General features: G+C 38.0%; 1 protein-coding gene across 5 annotated transcripts; it reads left to right on the top strand.

The window, feature by feature from the left end:
- The first annotated feature begins 357 nt into the window (after window positions 1-357).
- LOC103718763 (protein SAWADEE HOMEODOMAIN HOMOLOG 2) lies at window positions 358-16,769 on the top strand. Of its 5 annotated transcripts, none has more exons than XM_026809150.4 (9): window positions 358-625; window positions 5,999-6,084; window positions 6,172-6,217; window positions 6,295-6,433; window positions 10,698-10,761; window positions 11,894-11,945; window positions 12,305-12,481; window positions 14,468-14,587; window positions 16,157-16,769. In XM_026809150.4, the coding sequence occupies exons 1-9, from the start codon at window positions 572-574 to the stop codon at window positions 16,535-16,537; spliced, it is 1,119 nt and encodes a 372-aa protein (XP_026664951.2). In that variant the 5' UTR covers window positions 358-571; the 3' UTR covers window positions 16,538-16,769. The 5 variants fall into 5 exon arrangements, with proteins under 5 accessions (XP_026664951.2, XP_008805939.2, XP_008805937.2 ...); XM_008807717.4 differs by having other exon boundaries at window positions 10,695-10,761; window positions 12,305-12,448; XM_008807715.4 differs by having other exon boundaries at window positions 10,695-10,761.
- Window positions 16,770-21,223: the final 4,454 nt, after the last annotated feature.

Here is a 21,223-nt window from a genome sequence, read left to right as displayed (position 1 = left end):
CTATAACTAAATTATTTAATTACCAAGTTTGGCCGGGTTAAGCTTGAGCTTTTGGTGGAGACTCAAGTTGGGCTCACACCCAATCCTGACCTAACCTAACTTAGGACCGGGTTGGAACTTTTTTTTAATATCTAACCCGAATAAGATGTAGCTTGCTGGTTGGGCTTGGCCATGCAAGATTCGTCTTCTCGGTATCGGACTTCATACCGATGACACATTAGTACTATGTCGGTAGGTATGGTATGAAATTTTTTCGATAGATCGAATATTAGTATGCCTTCTGTATTAGGTATATTTTATACCATTTGATTCGGTCATTCGGATGGATATGACTAACTATGCGGCCATGGATCGACCGAGCCCTAGTTTGACCCCTACGGCAGTTTGCGAGGCGGTTAGCCGAAATTCGGAGGAGATGAAAGGCCCGAAAGCGATAGATTCAGGTAGCAGAGAGAACTGCTGAGGAGGGGAGGAGAGGAGAAAGAAACATAAATTAGAATTTAGAAGAGAGCGCCCCCCAAGGCGTCCCCTCACTTTCCATCTCTCTCTCGCCTTCTCTGGTTGGGATCGAATGGGTCGACCACCGCATGGCGGAGGCCCCGTCTTCCGGTTCACGCATAACGAGGTGATCCTTTCGAAACCCTACCTCTGATCCCTTTCTCGCCCCAAATTTTCCTCGATTCCGCGACCGACTCGCATGTTCTCGTGTTCTTTGATCTTTTCGTTTTTTCTTCATTTTTTCTGTCTGCCTTAGGGTTTTGATCCTGTTTCGGTGCGGTTTAGAGCACTCTTTTGGGATTTTTCTGTGGAAGATGCGCCTGCATGTTCTTTTTTGAAGTATTTGGTTCTCTTTTTAGTTTGTGATGATTTGGGGGAGTTTGAGGTTAGGAGATTTTACTTCGGGGCCCTTAAACGGATCTAATTAAAAGAAAAAGGGTGGAATCTTGGGAAGTTGTCGGATGGAGAGGAGTAAGTGGAGTTTACTGCTGGGTGGAATTTAGTATGATGCACACATTCTCCGTTGATGAGCGTTCATCTTTCGGGGATGATTTATTTTTTTGTTGGTAAAATTCGTAGCTTGTCTACTGCTTTAGTGTAAAAGGTAATAATCTTTTGACAATAACCCGGATAAACTATTGAACAGCATGAGGTTATTTGTAGCATTATGATCATGAACTCCTTTAGGTATCTGGCCTTAATGGATATACTTGTGTTCCCGACCGTTATCTGTGTTCTCTTATGTAGAATGAAGCACTAATCTATTGAGAAATGTGAAACTTATATTTGTTTCCTTTTAAATTTGGGCTGTCCACCGTTTGTGACCGATACTATGTTATGGTTAAGGTTGTACCCTGGCATATGATATTTAATGCCCTAGAATTTTCATCTTAATATGTCCCCATGACCCCCACCTTTTTCTATGTGATTATTGTAGAATCAATAACCACATCCGTACTCTTGATTTGATCATGTTAAGACTCTTTTAGGTTTTTTTGAAGGCTTAATCAAGCCAAAAATTGTGACCTTTTTGGAGGTGTTCATTTTTATCCTCAACTTCAATTTAGTGCAATCAGATCATCCCACTATCAAAATGGTGCACTTACTTCCTTTGCTGTTACTTCTGTTTGATGGCCGTGATGGAAAAGGTCATGTGTTATCACATGACATGTAATGGTTGCTGATGTGGCACGGAACTGGCTGATATTGAAAAAGTTGCCCTAAACTCCTTATCTCTCCTTTCGCCCATCTTTTGGCTAGGGTTTCCACTTCCCATTTCCTTCCATTGCCCTACTTCCTGTCTGGCGATTGGAGACCGGTGACGGACATCATGTGACTCTATGATCCGAAGCCCATTTGAAAGAGATGGTATCTAGGAGAGTTGGAAGGTCATCACGTGAGTGAGGGATGTAGGATTAACAGATAATGGGAAAACCTAAGGGATGGACGATAAAACTAAAATAAGAAAATATAATGCAAGCCTACCTTCGTCACTGAAGTAGAGAGGAATCTTGCCGGTTGCTGCCGCTCGTCGCCTAAGGAAAAAACCAACACAATGTCTCGCAGCCTTCGGTGGTCTCTAGTCGTTAAGCGGAAAGGAGCGAAATGGGAAGTGGATACCCTATCTGCAAGAGGGGTGAAAATGGCGGAAATGAAAGTTTAGTCCATATTAGCTAGTTTTGTGCGACATTAGCAACCATTAGGTGTCACATGATAACACGTGACTATTATTGTCATGGCCGTCAAACGGAAGTAACGACCAGGGAAGTAATTGCAACATTTTGGAAGTTGGATGACCTGATTGCATTAAATTGAAGTTTAGAATAAAAATGAAAATTTTAAAAAGTTCAGGGTTTATAGCATGATTAAACCTTTTTTAAATCTCTTAAACTATAAATAATCCTTGTATCTTATTAACTACTAAGACCTCCTTTACCTTGATCAGTTTGCATTTTTTTGTCATGCTTTCCTTGTTGATTTTTAACTTTTCAAAAATCACCACCACCTCATCACCTTCATCACCGCCACATTGCTTTTTCTTGAACCCCTTATCAACTCTACGGGTAAGCTTTTGGTGGCAAATGCTGGAGTTGGATAATGAGGTGGCAGTGATTGAGGTTGCTGACGAGATGTAGATGATTGAAATGGAATAATAGTGGAGGGAGGTGGTGGTAAAAGAAACTGCAAATTGCCAATAATGTTGAGAAACATTACTTGTGATTGGTGGTGGCCTAATAATTTTGATATGGAAATTGCAATTTGCTAGTCGATAGAGATGAATTTGATATGAAAAGAGGGTCTTGCTGATAGGACATGAAGAAGGGACGTGAGTAAAAGCTCAAATTTTAGTTGTTTCCGTAGATAAATATATAAAGCAGGATCATTATGTGTTGCAATTTTAGTTGTTTACCAGCAGAATGTATTCAAATCTTTCCTATTGTTCATCTTGAAAGTTTCCATGCAAGGTCAAGCACCATCACTTCTTTACCACATCGTACTGTCTCTGAAGTATTTATCAGATTTGGTGCTCTTTCCCAACCTTGGTATCCTGCCAATTATACATCGGATCTCATTCCCTTCCAGGGCCTGCCTTTTTGTCCTTTTCCCCATCTTTTGGTTACAGAAAAAATGGGAGTAAAAGACTGGAAGTTGTAAACGAGATCATAACTTAGATTTGGCAAGTAAGGACAGTTTGGTTAATGGATGCCCTAATTGCAACAGTCGATGAAACCATATGTTTATCTCTTTACTCATTTGTGTTTACTTGTAGTTGCTCTTGCAGACTTAGGAAGAGCAAGCATTTCTTAAGTTGCCAGAATTGGAAGTGGGTGTGGGAGTGGGTCCACGTATGGGTGTTGGTAAGCATATACTTTAGAAACCCTTTTAGTAAGGAAATGTTTAGGAACCGGGTGCGGATTGGAGATTCCTGGAAGATTGCGAACCGGGTGCATTACCCTAGGTGGAAGATTCTAGCTGCTAAGAGGAGCAGCCATTGTATTGGATGAGTGATTGGGCTATTTTGGAAAATAGTTAATTTGATAACTGGAAAATGAGAATCTTGACAATCAAGATTACTTATTCTGCCAATTAGATGGCATATTTATGGAAATTTCTGGTGATTATAAGCTTCCACACATGAAGAAGGTTCTCTTAAGAAACATAAACAGGGTGTTGATATTATGGGATTTGCAAATTATAGTTTAGAAGTTAAGAGGAAACACAATGTTGAGTTAAGCTGAAATTGCGGAAGGTACTGTTACATGATCAGGATGAATCTGTATGAAAATGCTAGGAAAAGCACTAACGTGCATCATTGAGTGAATGAACTTACTAATGCTAAAATGCTATCTCAAATGTGAAAAGCACTTGATCCATGTGTCTGTCACATAATTTTATTTTATTGATCCATGTGTCTGTCACATAATTTTATTTTATTGATCCATCCATTTTCCTAAGCTTGCTTTATTGAAAGTGAACCACCAATAGTCTTACTCTACATTGTCTTGAGTTCATCAAAAACGAGAAAGAAAAAAGAACACAAGTTATAGCTCCATTTTTTTTTATCAGTGCTCTAAAAGGTTGCTAAACAGCTGTCCATTAAAATCCACAAACCCTTGAGAGGATAGATCACCTTATAGAATGAACTCTAATGATCTCTAAATTGCAAGCATTCCCATAGGAGCTGGATGGATACAATATCCTTATCATCTACTGCTTTGGCATGAAAGCAACACGACTTTCATTTTGGTATGTAAAAGAAATCCAATTTTGTGCATCAATTTTGAGAAAGGCTCTTCCCGGGAACTTCACTAAACCTTGTTACGGCGCTATGCACTCATCTATCAATCTGATTGCACACTCATCTTTATTTTATTAGCTATGTAGCTCAAATTTAAACAATGTTTATATTCCTACTAATATCATAAATTGGAAGGGCTTGGAATGATTTCCATGAATTACATAAATCTATGTTTTCAAACATTCTGTTTGTTGTCAGTAGTTTTATGAAAAAATTACAATATTTGCCTTTCTAATAAAACCAAGACGCTTTAAATTATGTTCCATGTATGGCCACCCCTTCCACCCCATTAACCTCTTTTTTCACATCATGTGCTATATCAGATGAGGTATCTTTTTTTTCCCATTTTTTTCTCTCGGATTGTGTTGATTTTTCTAACTACTAGTTGTCTTGTTTTATATTTTTTTAGTATTAACTACCATTCGGTATCTTCTTTTGTTCTTGACTCATTTTTCAATAAATTGAAATTTTTTTGGACCATGTGTAAATTTAACCTGCTCGTAAGCTGTCATTAGCCATGTTTTGGCCTGGAGGCATTATTTTTTTGGAAATTTCCCTTTTTATTAGCATGTTTTCCTTTAAGATGTTAGTTAATCAACGTAATTTGATTCTCTTGTTTGATTCTTATGCCCCAATCAGAAAAGCAATGATAACTAATATCTCGAGTCATCCTGTTATTTGGACATAGTGAAGGGTGCTTAGAGTGTAATAGCATGAAATCTCCTCTTGAACACTTCCACAAGGAGAGTCTAGCCACATTAATTCTTTTCTGTCAATTTACAGCAAGTATTGGTTTCTATTTAGGTGCCGGTAGGCCTGGCTAGATGCTGGCAGAAACTATTCCTTATACATGTGGAAACTCTGGTGACAGTGGAACTACTGTTCGATATATGAATACATCATCTTTCTTATCATTATATAATTAACTTCTTCACCATATTCTTTGTTTCCTTGTTACTGGACCTGTATAACGAGAATGAAATCCATGATCATTTTTCCCCTCGAAACCTGAGTTTCCTGGCCTTTGTATTAAATTCTAATTTCATGTCAAGTGACAAAAGTTCAGTAACTGTTCCAAGTTAACTTGTACTCAGTGTTATTATCTATCAATTCTGTAGACACTTAAGGCACATCCTCCATTGTTTTTACTTTTTAGTTTTCAAGTTTCATAGATCATAGATGAAATGCAAATTGTAGACAATTTGCAGATAATTTGTTTTAAATTATAGTAGTACTGCTAGGTGTACCCTGTGCATACTTGGAATGAGCGCCAAACTCGGTTTTGTGCAACATACATGGCAGCTAGGTGGTTTAAAAGAAGCCTTAATGCCCATTTTACCCTCAGTGGTCCCGCAGAAACTCTGTCCGGGTACGTGCTGGTGTACATCCCAGGGTACACAAAGGTTTATTCTTATATAAGTCATTGAATGTTTGCAGATTTTCATCTTTATATATATATATATATAGTATGTGTAAGTATGTTACCTACCCACCTACTGTTATTAATTTTCAAGTGTCATAAATAAAATGCAAAAAGTGGGTTCCATATCATAGTTTAACCTTCAATATCAATTTTTCTCCTCTTAAAAAAGACATAACTTAGCTGACTATGGTACACTTTAATTCCATGATGCACCTTTTACTCTGGTTTAGTTTTTTTGCTAATTTATCTGATGAGATCTGATGATTGTTCATTTTAAGGTGGTGGAGATGGAAATGTGCTTGCAAGAAGTAAATAATGCAATACCTGCTCGGGAAATTATATGTGCTCTCGCAGAAAAGTTCAGGTATGCAGAAGACATAGTACTCTTTTCAGCGCTGGCAACTTCCATACTTATTTTATCAAGAGAAGTAAAAATGTTATCTGCTTGAAGCGCATCTGCCGAACGAGCTGGAAAGATTGCGGTGCAGCCGAAGCAGGTTACAGTCTTTCTAGTTATACATCTCCAAAATATAAACCTTTTAGGATTATCTATTCATTACAAAGATTGCTACAGGTGTGGAACTGGTTCCAAAATAGGAGATATGCCCAAAGGGCAAAATTAGGTAAAGCACCTGGGAAGCTGAGCATCTCACCTATGCCTCGGGATGAATCACTTTCTTTCAGAAATGTAGCTCCAGTTTCTGCTCCTTCAGGTAGTTATCTTAGATTTTATCTCAGTTATGGTGGAATTGCTGTTCAGTGCTCCATTTTCCCATTGTCATTCTGATATAGTTTTAGAACATTATTTACATTATCATCTGATATAATTTTACAACTCATAATTCATTCATGGTCTGTGTTGTGCTCAACAGGATTCATGTAACTATGTTAATTTCGACTATTAATCCTGAGCGGATTTAAGTCTGTGCATCATAGCTGTGTAGTAGTTGAGTTATTGGAATAAAATATTCTCTATTAAGTTAAAATTACCTTTTAAGTTGAAATAAGTCTTGATCACTTTTTATTAATCGAATTACCTCTAAGGATAATGCATAGGTGTCAATTTTTTTAATCACCAATTACATCACTCAAAATGCTTCTGGACTATGATACATTACTTTTATTTTTAAAAAAACTAAATACCATGCATATTTACAAATTCCTTTCTGGGGTCTTGCTAAGGTACACACAAATGGGTGAAATTAGGTTCACTCGTTCACATGTTTCCATCTAGAGAGTGGCTGATCAATAGGTCTATTCATGTTGCATTGTTTCTGGTCAAAATTTGGTAGTGCTGTGCCACCTTCAAAATGGCTTTTATTTGCACCAAACGATTAAGAGTATATGGCCAGGAAAGGAGAAAATTAATAGATGAAAAGTTTCTCCAGCTTAGCGAGTTGTTTATATTTTCAAAAAGAGCCTGAAGATAGTGGGAGGCAATTCTGCCCACAATATTGATGTCAAGTAGAACTTTTGCCTTAAGCACAATTATGTCTTGAAAGAGGATACTGCTGGCATTCAGATTGTCAGGGAACTGTTTGTATCTTAAGCCTGTTTATGGGCTGGGAGTACGGACTACTGGAATTAGAATAGCTTCCTCTATTGGCCACTTCTGTTTGTCTATAATTTCTGACATAACTTTTGGCTGAGAGTGTTATTTTCATAACAAAAAAGTAGGCAAGTATAAATGATGGGTTTATGCTAGGAATAGCTTATTGTTATGCCTGGAATGAGCAAGTTTGTCTGGTTACAGATGTAGCTATTGCTTGCTTATGGATCTGTTTGGGGATGCTGTAGCTTTTGGCTGAAAAGTAGTTTTTGGCAAAAGCTTCGTGTTGAGGTTAAAAGCTGTTTCTGGATGAAGCAATTTTTTACTGTAAAAGCTTTCGCTATCAAGATTTCTAAAGCTGTTCTGAAGCTGTAGAAGTGTTTTGCGGTGTGTTTGGATGGTGAACCAAAAGGTTGCTTTTAAATGACAAAATGTCCAAAAGGACAAATGCCTAAAATGATTCCAAAATTGTTTAGATATAAGACAAATGAATACCATGATGCAAATAAATTTAATAAAATTCATATAACACAATTTTTTGCGTATAGCTAATATTATTATTTAAAAAATAATACATATATTATTCATATACTTCATACCATTGGTCCAATTGTTTTCAGACGTATCTTACACTTCATCTGCACTTGTCTATCGTAGTCACCCATTACAAGTCAAAATGGTCGTGCAATTCAACAATGGTGATTCAACAGACAATCAGGCACTCTCGCTCCTATCCAGATGTTCCATTCTGTTAACCATTTATTATTCATTCCTGATGCTAACAGATGGTGGATGATATAAATCAACAAGAAAGTTACTTTGGAACCAGTTCAAGGAGATTGAATTCATGGTTAAGTAGATTAACATAGTTTATTATTGCAAGTTAATTTATGATAAGAAGTTTCCAATCTTTGTAAGTGCAATTAAATGCTGAAATGATATTTTACCAACAATAATAAAGCAAGCCTATATAAGCTATATACATGAAGGACCTGAATGAGATGTGAGAGCTTGGGTAAGCACTAACAGCTTTAGATTTCTTACATTAACAGATATTTCCAACACTTGCAACCAAGAGAATTTACCAAGCTATCACATGGACCTGCTGTTGGGTTAAAAGGGATATCCCCTTCATTGTTGACTATGAAAAGAATCTCCAAGAGACCTTTTCACAGCTAATCTTAACATTGAAAATCTAAAATGCCACTTCTACTTGTGAAAATTCAAGCAATAATTCAGCACTTAACATGACTTTATTCTTCAGAATTCAGATGAAACCCCAATAGGTCTTGTATATGCTAGGAGGATCCTGCTATATCAGTTGCACAAGACTCCCAGGACTTAGATCACGGGCAGTATTACTACATTAATTATGGTTATCAGAAAAATTATTTATTTCAAATACTTCTATAAGGAACTGATGAAAGGTGCCCTTTGAGACATTGGAAAGGCCTTCCAACGTGAGCATTTGGCCAGTTACACATCTACATGGTTGCCATAGTCTAATTGGGGTGCTATTTCATGTGATTTATCGGCAAATAATTCAGAAATAATTTATTTGCTAAGGTTTTTGAGATACAATGCTGTCTAACAGGGAGCCATATAAGAAGATTCGAGCACAGAAGCAACACCAATGAATATCTTGCAGATAGAAAAATTTCACTGCATCATCGAGGTTTATCAAGGTGACAAAATTTCACAGATAACAGAACTTCATGAAGTCATTAAGGTTAATTGAGGTGATATGATGGTGTGACTCTTTGGACTGAGTTTACATCTCAATTAGATCTTTGCTCAACATTCATGTAACTTTTTGGACATTCCTAATTGATCCAAGGACTGAAAACAGACTCTGGCCTAATAGCTGCTCCTTTCTTGCTTGTTCCTGAAAACTGGCTAATTGATCCAGACTATGACCCTTGTTTCTTCTTTTTTTTCTATATGGACAAAAATACCTTCAAACCTAGAATTATTGGATCCCAAACAGGAAAAAATAAGCTTCAGCAAAACAAAACAAGCAATAACTAATCCACAAGAATAGGTGTTCCTATTCCACTTTTTCTTATCTTTTTTGAGGTTAAAAATTGAGAGATATTTATCCCTGGATGAAACATGTCCAACAGAGTTTGGTTCAGAAATCGGGCAGGAACAAGATTTAATTTCTTTTTTTCATAAAGAAAGCATGAATAAATTATGAAACCCTAATATAAGTTCCAAAAAATCACTAAATTTCTTTCTTCTTGACACTAGCATACTAATAATTCTCATACTAATACTGATATTATATATAAAAGTTTATAACTAGGTAGATTAGTACATGATGCATCAGCCAGAAGTTATTCCTAAGATATCCCTTCATATAACCTTGCCGTTGGCTTCTTTCTCATTCGCTGGCTCATGCTTCCGATGCCAATGGGCAGATGCAATGTTCTTGAAGACAGAGGCACGGTCCCATAGGGCCTTCTGTTCCTTTTCCTCCTCGACCTCAAGCCTTACCATCTCCATGCGAGCATAAATCATCCCGTACTGTAGGTTGACCAGCCAGTCCATTTTCTCATTCCACTCATCCAAGGCCTTATGGTTACTTCTGAAGAAAACACTGCCTGAAGCTAAGATAGACAAGTGTGTTGATTTAAGAACACCTGGTGGATTCATCACCGCTAACAAATCAGGAAAGGAGAGATATATCAACTGGTTATTAGTGGAGCCACTGCAAGTGCTGCATACTCCCTAACAGATAAGTATTACAGTTTATTTATTCAAGAAGAGTTTGCTGCAACTAGTGGGTGGGATTCAGATATATAATATATAGGCTGATTCATACTTTGAAGGTGTCTACATGCATAGATACATCCAAACACACATAGGTCCGGTATCATTTGAGTTTTAGCATATGTCTTGGATCTTCTGCATTGGTGATAAAGTGACTGTTCATTGGCATCGTCACAAGTATGGGCTTCATTTGTCTGCTATTAGCCCTTTTTGCTGGCTTGTGATGGAAATTTGGAGCTAAACCACATCTTTTTACCTTAGCACTCAAAATATATAAGTAAACTTATATTGAGGTTTAATTAGTTTCAATTGTTAGGAATTACTGTCATATAGTTATTGTGATCTATGAATTATCTGAATGCAAGGTATATTCACAGTCATTTTATAGTGTTAAAAACTACATCAAATACATTATAATTTTAAGATACAAAATTATGAATGCTATCAATTTGTTTGGCTACATGTTTTAAGTCTCTATGCTTTTAAAAGAAGCAAAATCTTTGCAAATGATATTCTAGATTGCCTTGATTATTTTGTTGATATGGCATTTAGAGCTTGTTCATTTTTCCATACTTGAATATAATTGGGCTTCAATTGTTGCTAAACATTTCTTAGAACACCTTTGAACATTTTATGGTATTCCACAACTTCAGCAGGAAGAAATTCTATGGATACTCCTCAAGTGGAGTTTGAAGCAAAATCAGCTAGGGATGGGGCATGGTAACAATTATTATATTGCTTTACATTTGTGCTGATATGTGCTGTTTTATATACATATATTACTCCAGTTTCGTTTTAGCTATAAATTGGTTTGATTGCATAACACCGATGCCACTTCTTGCCAACCAAGTCGCGGGCAAAAAAATGTCTACATAACATTCCATAACACTGGTGTCATTTTGACCCTGTTTTGATTCTTTTCCTTTCATTTTGGAGAAATAAGTATACAATCCTTTAAGACTTTTGGCCTTGCCATTGCCTTTTTTTAAAAATGCTTTAATTTACATGTATAATATGATAATTTGCTTCATATATTCATCTACTATTCAAAAGCTGAACACATTGTTGGTTACTTATATTTGAGAGCACAACCTTCGACAAATTATGGTACTCAAGGTTGTGCGCAAGCAGTTCATGTTGGAGTAAGGCCTATGCTAGAATCTTTTTTATGCCACATTTAACACTTATAAACCCTTGGGGTAACTACCGGTGAAAAACTGAAGCGTGACATATAAAGGTTAGGGCCTTAACACTTCCATGCCTTTAGGTATGGATCAATTAATGGAGCTTGCGAGTGGTGCACATCTATGTTACCATGACTTGACACTTTGTCCCGGTGTACTTGTGTTGATGTGACACGGGTATGGGTATAAGATTGTGATTGATTTGGAGGCATAGCAGTCATACTTGTTCCAATGAACTCGCAAGATTTGGGGAAGCCAAAGAGTTGGGGATTTAGAAAGGGAGAGAGTATGAGAGAGGGGAGAGAGTTCCGAAATTTTTACCAAACACCATTTTTTATCTAAAAGCACTTTTGGAGAGCCAGAAAGTGCTTTTTGGTTCTCCAAAAGATCCCCCAAACGGGGCCTAAAACTTCACTTCTGATTGCACGGCAGTAAAGAAGTGCTAGTGTTTTAAACCCCAGTGGCGAACCTCTCCATAATCCATGTATATTTAAACTATAGGGGTTTGACATCACTGGCACAAACATTTGCAGTGATAAAGTTATATGTCTTCCCTTATTCTGATATTTATCCAGCACATTCTCTTAAAAGTACACTAGATTTTTTGGTAATTTTTGGTATCTATCTTCTGCTTTTTATTATTGAACTTATAATGTTTTCATTTGCAGGTATGATGTTGCAGCCTTTCTTTCCCATAGAATGTTTGAAACAGGAGATCCGGTAATAATCACTTATTCTGTCGCATTCAGTTGGCAATACCGGATGTGATGGATTATTGTTTTAATCAAAGTTCTTGTTACTATAGATGATTCTAAGGCAATTTTTCTATTCTATGCATTTTTGACTTGCTGTTGCATCTTCTTCTATAGAAGGTGGTATTTATATTAAAGAGGAGTAAGAAAACCATATTTTCTTTTAAAATCTTCATGAATATCATACATTGCTGGAAGTAATGGTGAAGTTGGTTCTATTTGACCCGAATAAATGGTATTGAAGTTACTAGAAATGTCTAATTTCAATGCAGATGGGTTTGAGGTTGCTATTTATGTCTAATTCTTAAAACATGCTATTTGTTTCAGGAAGTCCGTGTTCGATTTGCCGGTTTTGGTGTCGAAGAGGATGAGTGGGTTAACGTACGCAGATGTGTGAGACAACGGTCTCTTCCATGTGAAGCTGCTGAATGTGTTGCAGTACTTCCAGGAGATCTCATACTTTGTTTTCAGGTGCTAGTCAGCTTACAACCACTGTTTCTAAAGGTTTATATATGGATCCTTCCTTCTGACTAGCAGTAATATAATTGTGTTAAAAGTTAACCTTCCTGTGGTTCGTCCTAAGAGCATGAATTGAAAGAATATTTATAGTTAATATTATCAATCTATTTTACCAGTTCCACTTGAGACTTATTTTTCTGGCGGAAGTAATGGTATTTGAATTCTGCAACTTGGTATTGGAGCAAGCTAAAGTGTCTGTCCATATTATTGTAATTATTATCAAAAAGTGCACTAAAATGTTAATAAAAAAATATACTAATAAAACACTTTAAATCTAACATGCATGAGAAATCCTTCATTCCTTGGTCGAGTCTATATACAGATGCATAAAGTCTGGGTGAGACTTTGTAATTCCATGTTGTATATCATGAAATTGCATGTATCTGTTGCAACAAGAACAGATTTTTGTTTTCAGGCTTTTTGTGGGCCTATGAAACTAGAAAACTCATTTTATTCTTTCACTCTACTTTTCTAATCTATTTGTAAAACCAAGATTTAACATTTTTCATTTCTCTGATATCTAGACTGGACTGCTAAATGAAGGAAAAAGTAGTGTGTGGATGGGGCATCTTAGGGTTTTTCTCAAACCATCCTGATTGGCAAACAGTCATACAATGGGTTGACTGTTGAATCAAACACACTAGTTTGTGGTGCAACTGCTCATACAAGATATGAAGAAAATATGCTAGTATATGACTGCAGATACCCTGTTTATGGTGCCAACTGGTCATCATACCATACAAATCATATGTATGGTATGCACTAATTCTGGATTCGTCTCCCTAAGTTCTTCTCAGTATACATGTTTAACCTTTTATTTGGGAGTAGGGATCACTAAATTTAATGTCCTGTCTCCAAAGTCCACTTATGCTTTTGTTTTTTCACACAAGTTTGAATTGTAATTTGTTGAAATTTTCTCCTGCTGCTTGCTTCAAGTTCCATTTATTCTCTATATATTTTCTAAGATTCAATGTCTATATATTGTCCTTCTAAGGGAAACAATAACTTTGATAATTGACCTTCTTGACATTAACTCTAGCTGGTTGTTTCAGTTACTGTTGTTTGCCCACCACAATTATTATACTGGCCCATAATTTGATGCCTTTATACCTGATAAAACATGTAATAATTTTTGAAATAAAATGATGAACAAATCCCTAGGTATCTCAACCAATTAGTTCCACTTTGATACAAATTCACTATATATACCAGAAAAGGCTTGGAGGCCGGAATCATGCTGTGGCCTCCAAAGCATGAAGTCTAACCTTCCTGCGCAGGCCCTATTCTGCTGAGTAGAAAAAAACATATTGGGCCTGCTGTGCCTCGGGCATGAAATGCTGACTAATAGAGGAAAAATGGATCATGCTTGCCTTCCTTTCCACTCTTTTCCTTCCAGATCACATGCACTTCATCTGCATCTTCTATGCTGAAAAAGAAGGGGAAAAAAGAGAAATGTCTTCTCCTTCGGTGCATTGGAAAAGGAATCAAGTGCATGACATGTGCGAAACTCTGGTCATTTTATATTGGTGAAGGGTTTAATTTTGTTCATGCTTGTACTGGTCATGATTGATATGCTCTGAACGGTTCCAGGCACACCAATTTTAAAACTTAATTTATAATATATTCCTGTATGAGTCACTAAGGTGGAGGATATGGAAATTAAAATGGTTTATGATTCCTTTAAAGGGCAGTCATCCTTCTCAATAATTTTCAAGAAGTTACCACCACTTGAAGGGGCGGTTTCTCAGCCTAAGACACTTGAGTCAATGATTTGAAAGATTTATCATGTATAATTTATTGTTTTGCTGTTCATCATTTTACCTGAAGGCATCGCTATTGCAACAAAATTATGCACCCAAGTTTGAAACTTAATAAAATATACCTGAATTTGCATTTTTAAGATTTAATGAAAATTATTTTTGTAGTTTTTCTCTGTTTACTGATGTGGCTTTTTCTCGTTGGATGCATCAGGAAGGTAAAGAGCAGGCTCTCTATTTTGATGCTCATGTCCTTGATGCACAAAGACGGAGACATGATATACGTGGATGTCGATGTAGATTCCTGGTCCGCTATGATCATGATCAGTCTGAGGTACTTTTGTATTTTCTAATTCCTACTTCATATCATGTTTTGATTGAATTCTCATTGATGGCATGAAGTTATAAGAACAAAATGACTTTGTTCTCTCATTTATGATTGTATGGATTTTTGCTAGCTTATCCTAGGATAAACTTCACTAGATTTGGAATCATCTGAGAAGATAGGACAAGCGAAGAGGGTTAAGTTTTTTTTTTTTTGTTTTGTTTTGGTTGGGGGGGGGGGGGGGGGGGGGGGGGGGGCTCAAATTGGATGATGACCAAAGTTTTTGGGAATACTGAAGATCTTTTTTCTAGATAGATCCAATATCTCATAGATTGGCATTGTGGAACTGGTTAGCCTCTCCAATTGCTTAATTTCTTCCTTGTATCTCCTCTTCTCAGTTCCCATCCCCATTCTGGAGGATGTCCTTATGACATTGGCAAGAGGGCATCAAAGGAGGCACTTAGGGCGTGTTTGGATACCGGGAGATCTTATGTCTGATGAGATCATGCTGTGAGTGTTTTCTTCTAATAACTGCATCGGAATGAGGAAGGAAGGGTTAGTGGTTTAAGAGGATAAGCTTCATGACAACTAATTTCTTGTTTCTGGTATAAGATAAATTACCTTTCAGAACTGGTTACTTATCCCTGAAAACTAAGGATTAGTCATATCCCCAGGAGTCCGACCTCTCTAAGCTGCTGCTTTTTCATTGTATTTTGCAGAAGACAGACCAACCAGCCGGAAAGATCTTATTGGACCGATAAGATCTCTTGACATCCAAATATGCCCCTAATGTTTTGTCATGTATTAGTTAGACTGTTTTTGTTAAAATATAATTTGAGTATGTATATCCTTTTCTTTTTCCATGTTGCTCTGCAAAGATTTCTGGAACTCCAGACTGTTTGAAGCTATGATTTTTAACCTTTAGTGTCTGTGATTTTTAATCAGAAATTCACTGTTGCCATGATTACCTTGACACTACCATGTAACCAGGCTTTGCAGCTAGCCACAGTGGGCGCACAACAAAGCATATGTAGATAATTTTATGGACATTTTTTTTAAATTATGGCTAACACATGATTATTACCTTTTTGTCTAGAGTAGTTGACAGTTGCTACCATTCTTGCGAACTACTGACTTTGCACTGCTTACCAGATAAATAGTTACGCTTTATTGGAACACGGTTAAAATATCTGCTGTTCTTCAGTAGCTGGAATCACCAGTTATTTCTGCATTGATGTGCATCACTTCTTATACACCAACAAAACAGATGCTTAAAAACAAATGGTTGATCACGATTTTTAATGGTGCATTGTCAGTTTAGCTTGGTCCATTTTGAGACTGGAATCACAGTTATATAAGAAGGGTTTGACGGAAAAAGAGCTCCTTTGTTTTATAACATATAGGCATTTTATCTAAGCATGTCATTATTACTGTAGGTCTATGCTTTTGGAGTTTGGCAGGAAATTAATGCATAACTCGTCAGTTGATCACCTGTCAAACTTTTACAACTAATCTATCATGAGAGTTTCATTAGGATTGCACACATGAATGGTCTCGTAAAATTTTATTCCTTTGCAGGAAATAGTACCATTAAGGAAGGTTTGTAGGCGTCCAGAAACTGATTACCGGCTACAGTTACTGCAAGCCTCAAAAGCATCGGGATCTGTTGATCTGCGGGCTCTACCCAAAGATCCTTCTTTGGCAAATGCTTCTAAGGATCCAGGTCTGGCAGCACAAAGGACCCGGAAACAGCACAAACTGATGGATGTTAACACAGATGAAGTTACCACCGTCCCTGTTCCTCATCCGAAGGTGGCTATTGGCATGCAGGCTATTCCTATAACCACAACAGCAGTTGAAAACAGTAACAGGGCAGCTCCAGATGTCCCTTTGGATGATGCTGCAGTGAACACTGATAATGTTGATAAACCGCTAGAAGGAAGATCAGCTGGTGGGTGAAGTCCTGTTTTTAGCATGTTTTCTCCATATAGTATTTTGACATTAAGTACAGACACAAAAAAAGATGTTCAATAGGTAATTTTGTCTGTCACTGGAGTTGTTTATTATGTTGTACAAGTATCTTTGAAATCATGAGATGATACAAAAAAAGGTTTCTGAATGTGTCGGAAACTATTGCGGTAAAAGCCGTTCATCAGCTGCTATAAGAGGGTTTGCCTGTCGGCATTATTCATCCTTTTGTCTTTTTTTGGATCCCGTTTTAACCAGATAATACATTAGCAAGTGTGAATTGTGGAGCTCAACGTCAGCATAATCCATGTCCTAGGCTGCGCTGCATCAGATGAGAGAACATTTAAATTGGTTCTCATGATTCAGTTGCAATTTGTCATGGTGAAATGGGAAGTCATTCATCAGCAATCGCAGTTAAGTTATGCCAACAATCATCTTGTCGGTGCCGAAAACCTTGGATTTGCATAAGTTAAAACAGGCCTCGTTGTAAAATGAAGCTTATGGCAAATATTCGGTATGATGCTCATCTTTTGTTTTAATTTTTCTGCTATGTAGAGCCTGCCGTTGAATGCCCCTTAACTTGATTATGATTATGAGAAGTGCTTGCAGTGCTTGATTAAGTGTATCCCAGGTGATACAGTGCTTAGAATACTAGGTGGGAACCCTCTGGGAAAACCAGTGGACAAGGCTAGTAGAGCCCCAATCATCTTTCTTATTAAATTAAACATAGTCTCCCAGTGGCCTTCCTTGAAATGTCAATCCTCTCCTGTTTATATATATATATATATATATATATATATATATATATGGAGAACTGAAAATAATCCTGTTTGTACTCGTGGTACAAAGCTCAATTGGCTGTTCGCCCGTTTCCTACCAGATTCAGTGACTAGCAAGACGGATTTAAAGACCCGAACAACACGAGAAGAATATCTTTTTTGTAGGCCATGTTCAGTCGCAAGTTTCCCTCGAGAACTACGCACAACTAATTGGTCGGTCGCACCGTACACTTACTGATGCCTTCCTGGATCTTTTCGAGTATCTCACGATACCGCCGTCATGCAAGATCTGGAGTTTTGGAACCCTGAATGGGTCGGCAACCCGCTCTTGCGGCCCGCCGGGGTTGCGGCCATCAAAGCTCCAACCGCGAACCGCTCTTGCGGCCTGGGGGTTGAGCCTCACCCGTCCAATTTATGAACCCCCCGGCTGCATTTAAGGAGGGAGTGGGACCAAGCTTATGTGCCCGCACTTCCCTTGCAGCCCTCGAGGCTCGAGTTCCAGAGGAGTTACGTCGCCACTTGGTTGGCAGCTACCAGTTTTGAGCCACCGAACCGTTCTAGCTTTCTCAACACGCCAATTTGCGTGTGGACGAAATCTGCCTGCGTTCGACATTAATTATGCTTTATATTAATTAACGAATGGGTCCTGTGTGAACGGAATACTGCGATTGCCCCAAGAAGGTAGGGTAGGAAGGATTCTTGTGGGGATCCATGCACCGGCATACGCTTTGGTTACATCGACTGTATACTCGATAAATTTTAAATTAGAGCAAACAAAATTAAATAATATATTTCGATTAATTTTTTTGCATTAGATCATGGGCCATTACAACAAAGCAAATATGCAGGTCTGCTACTTTTTCTAATATTTTCTCCATATCCAAAAAAAAAATAATAGTGATGCAGTAAAATATAAATATAGAATTATCCAGCATCAGCCATGTGTGCTTTACTACAGCTGATGAATGACTTATCCTAGAAGTTCCTCTCCGGTCCCTTTTTTTTTTTTTTTGATTGAAAGAAAAATAGGAGGAAGTGAAGTACTTCCCCTAGCTTTTATTCATCAGAGTAAATATGTACAAGGAGAGTATATGAGATGTGGATCCATTGGGATGAAATCAATTCGGATGCCTCAATGGAATTAGCAGGTTCATGAGCCAATCATGGCTTACCTTCGCCTTCCCGCAACGGAGAAGTTCCTCTCAGAGACAGAGACAGAGAGAGAGAGAGAGAGAGAGAGAGAGAGAGAGAGAGAGTTTTCTGTGTTTCTTCTGAGAAAAAAATTAAGTAGAGTCTCGTCACTTTAAAATTCTCCAGCACCTTTCGTGCAGCGGTTTCGTGCCAGCTTCGCGAGCAGACGTATCACCGAAAAACCTTGCTTCTGAAACATTTTTTGAAAAAACGAGAAGCATTTTTGCATGAACATCAATCTTCAGCTTCCTAATTAACAAGCTTGGGCCATCTATTAGTGGAATTTGAGGCTAGATCGATCCTTATGTCCATAGACAATTGATTAATTGATGGCTCATGATCCTGAATGCCATTTTCGAATGGTTACACCATAGAGCAATTTTCGAAAGCTGCCGGAAATGGTTTCTCGGGCAAAAAAAAAGTGAACATTTCGTAAAATCATCTTACATGTAGAAAGCTTGGCTTTTGATGTGTGCACCGTTTGCTGTTTGGTGCATCAAAAAAGTTAGTAATCATAGTAGCTTTTGGAAACTTTGACCCTAGCTTGGATGTAGAATGGTGTTGCTGCTGTTGGAAGAGAAGCGCGTGAGGATGCAAATTCTTTGAAAAGGATGGAAATTTAGACAATAGATCTGGTTCCGTATATTTTCATGAGCTTAGGACATATATACTACTCATTTGAGAGGTAATTAATTTCCCCTGCTAACTGGCTTTCTACGTGTGTTATTTGGTTGGTGTGGGAACCAATGGCATGACCTTTGCATTCCTGCTCGTCTGCCGAACGTCCTGTGTAAAATGTGTGCATTGCACCGCACCTAAAGAACATAGTATGGCATCTGCATGCATATTGTTCTGACGATCCTTCTTCTTTTTGTTGTTTTAAGAAACTTGTATGCTTGTTGATACGGCTCGGATCCGCTGCTTAATGAAATTACACCTGCCAACTCAATCCACCGGTAGGAGCGCAACATGTGTCATGCGGAGTCAACGGCCGAGCAAATCTTTGAGCGATCAATATGGGTGGTTAAGTGCTAGTAACCTGAGAAAGATTCCAGCAAGAATGCGATTGCACCTCTGGAATCGGTCTAAATCATCCTGATCTAGGGCATAGTTCTTAGTGTCAAGACCATGAGAGAGACCTCCATTTCTACACCTTTCGAGCCATTAGAAAGCTGCCGAAAGAAGAAGCCACAAGGTCACCTTAAGACGAACCAACCATGGTAGCTCGGCATAATGAAAAAGAAGGAAAAAGCAGAGGATCTCAATGAGAGAAAGCCAACCTACGTAAGAACACCAAAAAAGTGGAGGAGGAAAATGCCGAAGCACTCACCGGACAGAAAACCACTCGGATGCAGAGGCACGACTTTCCCAAATGAGAGCGAATGACTAAGGGTTTCACGTCTTATATGGAACCATGAATGGCTCTGATCCAAGCATTCGGGCAACTGCCCCACTCTTCAAGCTGTCATATATCTGCTCAGCATTCGGCATTCCTAGTTCCTGCAGATCAATCATGTTAGTGTCTTAAGAAGGTAAGACTATAATGACGATATTCCCGCTTCTACTTGCATCGCTTTGGAAGCAAAACTAATACTGTGAAAATTGCATCGGACATTAAACGTGGCGTTCGAAAATATCTGGGCCCAATCAGACAATTTGATTTTGGTTCGGCCGGATCATCTGATGGATGGCTTTTCTTCACTTGAGTTGAGCAGAATGACTCGATCTTAAAAGTGGGGGCAAGTGATATGGCTCGGATTTGCCGCTCTCCTAACTTACACATGCTAGATCAACCCATTAGTAGGAGGGCAATATATGTCACCTAGTGTCCACGACTGAGCTAATCTCTGGGCGATCGGCATGGGTGGTTATAGCTGGGCATCATCTCTGTGTGCCAAATAAGAAAGGCTACGTCTATCCAAGTCGGCAAATAAGAAAAAAGCGTAATAGCTTATCCGAAGATCATGCGAGATTAGCGCCCTTATTTTTATATAATAAAGCCCAAGGATGCTCGGGTAAGAGACTCGATCTTCATCGTGATCTCTCATCATCATTTTTGCTTAGATCTCTTTTGTTCTCTTTTGAAACTGTAACTTAAGTATCGAAGGATTTCTTACTGGATATATTCTGACGACCCCCTGATCATTCTCTTTTAGTTGCAAGTTGGAGCCTGTAGCTCGTATGGTGCAACCCATCTCCAGCGAAGCCGACCAGATCTACTTTTGCCTTCCTGACTACCAATTCCATTAGGTCGGTTTTAGGCGGCAACATTTATTATGTTTTTTGGGCAGTAAACCTATTGTGATTGAGTTTGTTATGAACCACATAAATTGTACGAAATAAATCTTACCTTCGTTACATTCTATCTTACCAAATTTTATGAAAAGAAGGGGGAAAAAAGAGAAAAGGATCAAACTTTTCATTTGTCCTAATTATTTTTATATTTTTGGCTAGCAGATCACGGAAGATTGGAGCTTGCTTCAAGTCGCGGACAACCGTATACGGGGCTAATCCAATCATGGTCGTCGTACCAATCATAGATGGCCTTTCCTATATATCCATTAGCAAGCTTTTAGGAAGTTGGAATATTCCCATCTCACCACTTTAAAAAGGACACAAAAGATGGAATTTTCGAATTTGGACAAATTGTAGTTATTAATGACTTCAAATTGTTCGACTTGATATGTTTAGCTTAATCTGGATTCCG

Source organism: Phoenix dactylifera, chromosome 3, assembly GCF_051530095.1.
Source record: "Phoenix dactylifera cultivar Ajwa chromosome 3, Ajwa_hap1_PhDact_Kaust_v1.1, whole genome shotgun sequence".
Classification (NCBI taxonomy): domain Eukaryota; kingdom Viridiplantae; phylum Streptophyta; class Magnoliopsida; order Arecales; family Arecaceae; genus Phoenix; species Phoenix dactylifera.
The sequence above is the reverse complement of the archived record's forward strand: the minus strand, read 5'-3'. Positions and strand labels throughout refer to the sequence as shown.

Excerpts from the sequence above, each read along its gene's own strand:
- LOC103718763 (XM_008807715.4), top strand. The coding sequence starts at position 572 with ATGGGTCGACCACCGCATGGCGGAGGCCCCGTCTTCCGGTTCACGCAT. Across the intron at positions 6,434-10,694 it reads TCCAGTTTCTGCTCCTTCAG|CAGGAAGAAATTCTATGGAT; the intron begins GTAGTTATCTTA and ends CCACAACTTCAG. Across the intron at positions 12,482-14,467 it reads TACAACCACTGTTTCTAAAG|GAAGGTAAAGAGCAGGCTCT; the intron begins GTTTATATATGG and ends TGGATGCATCAG.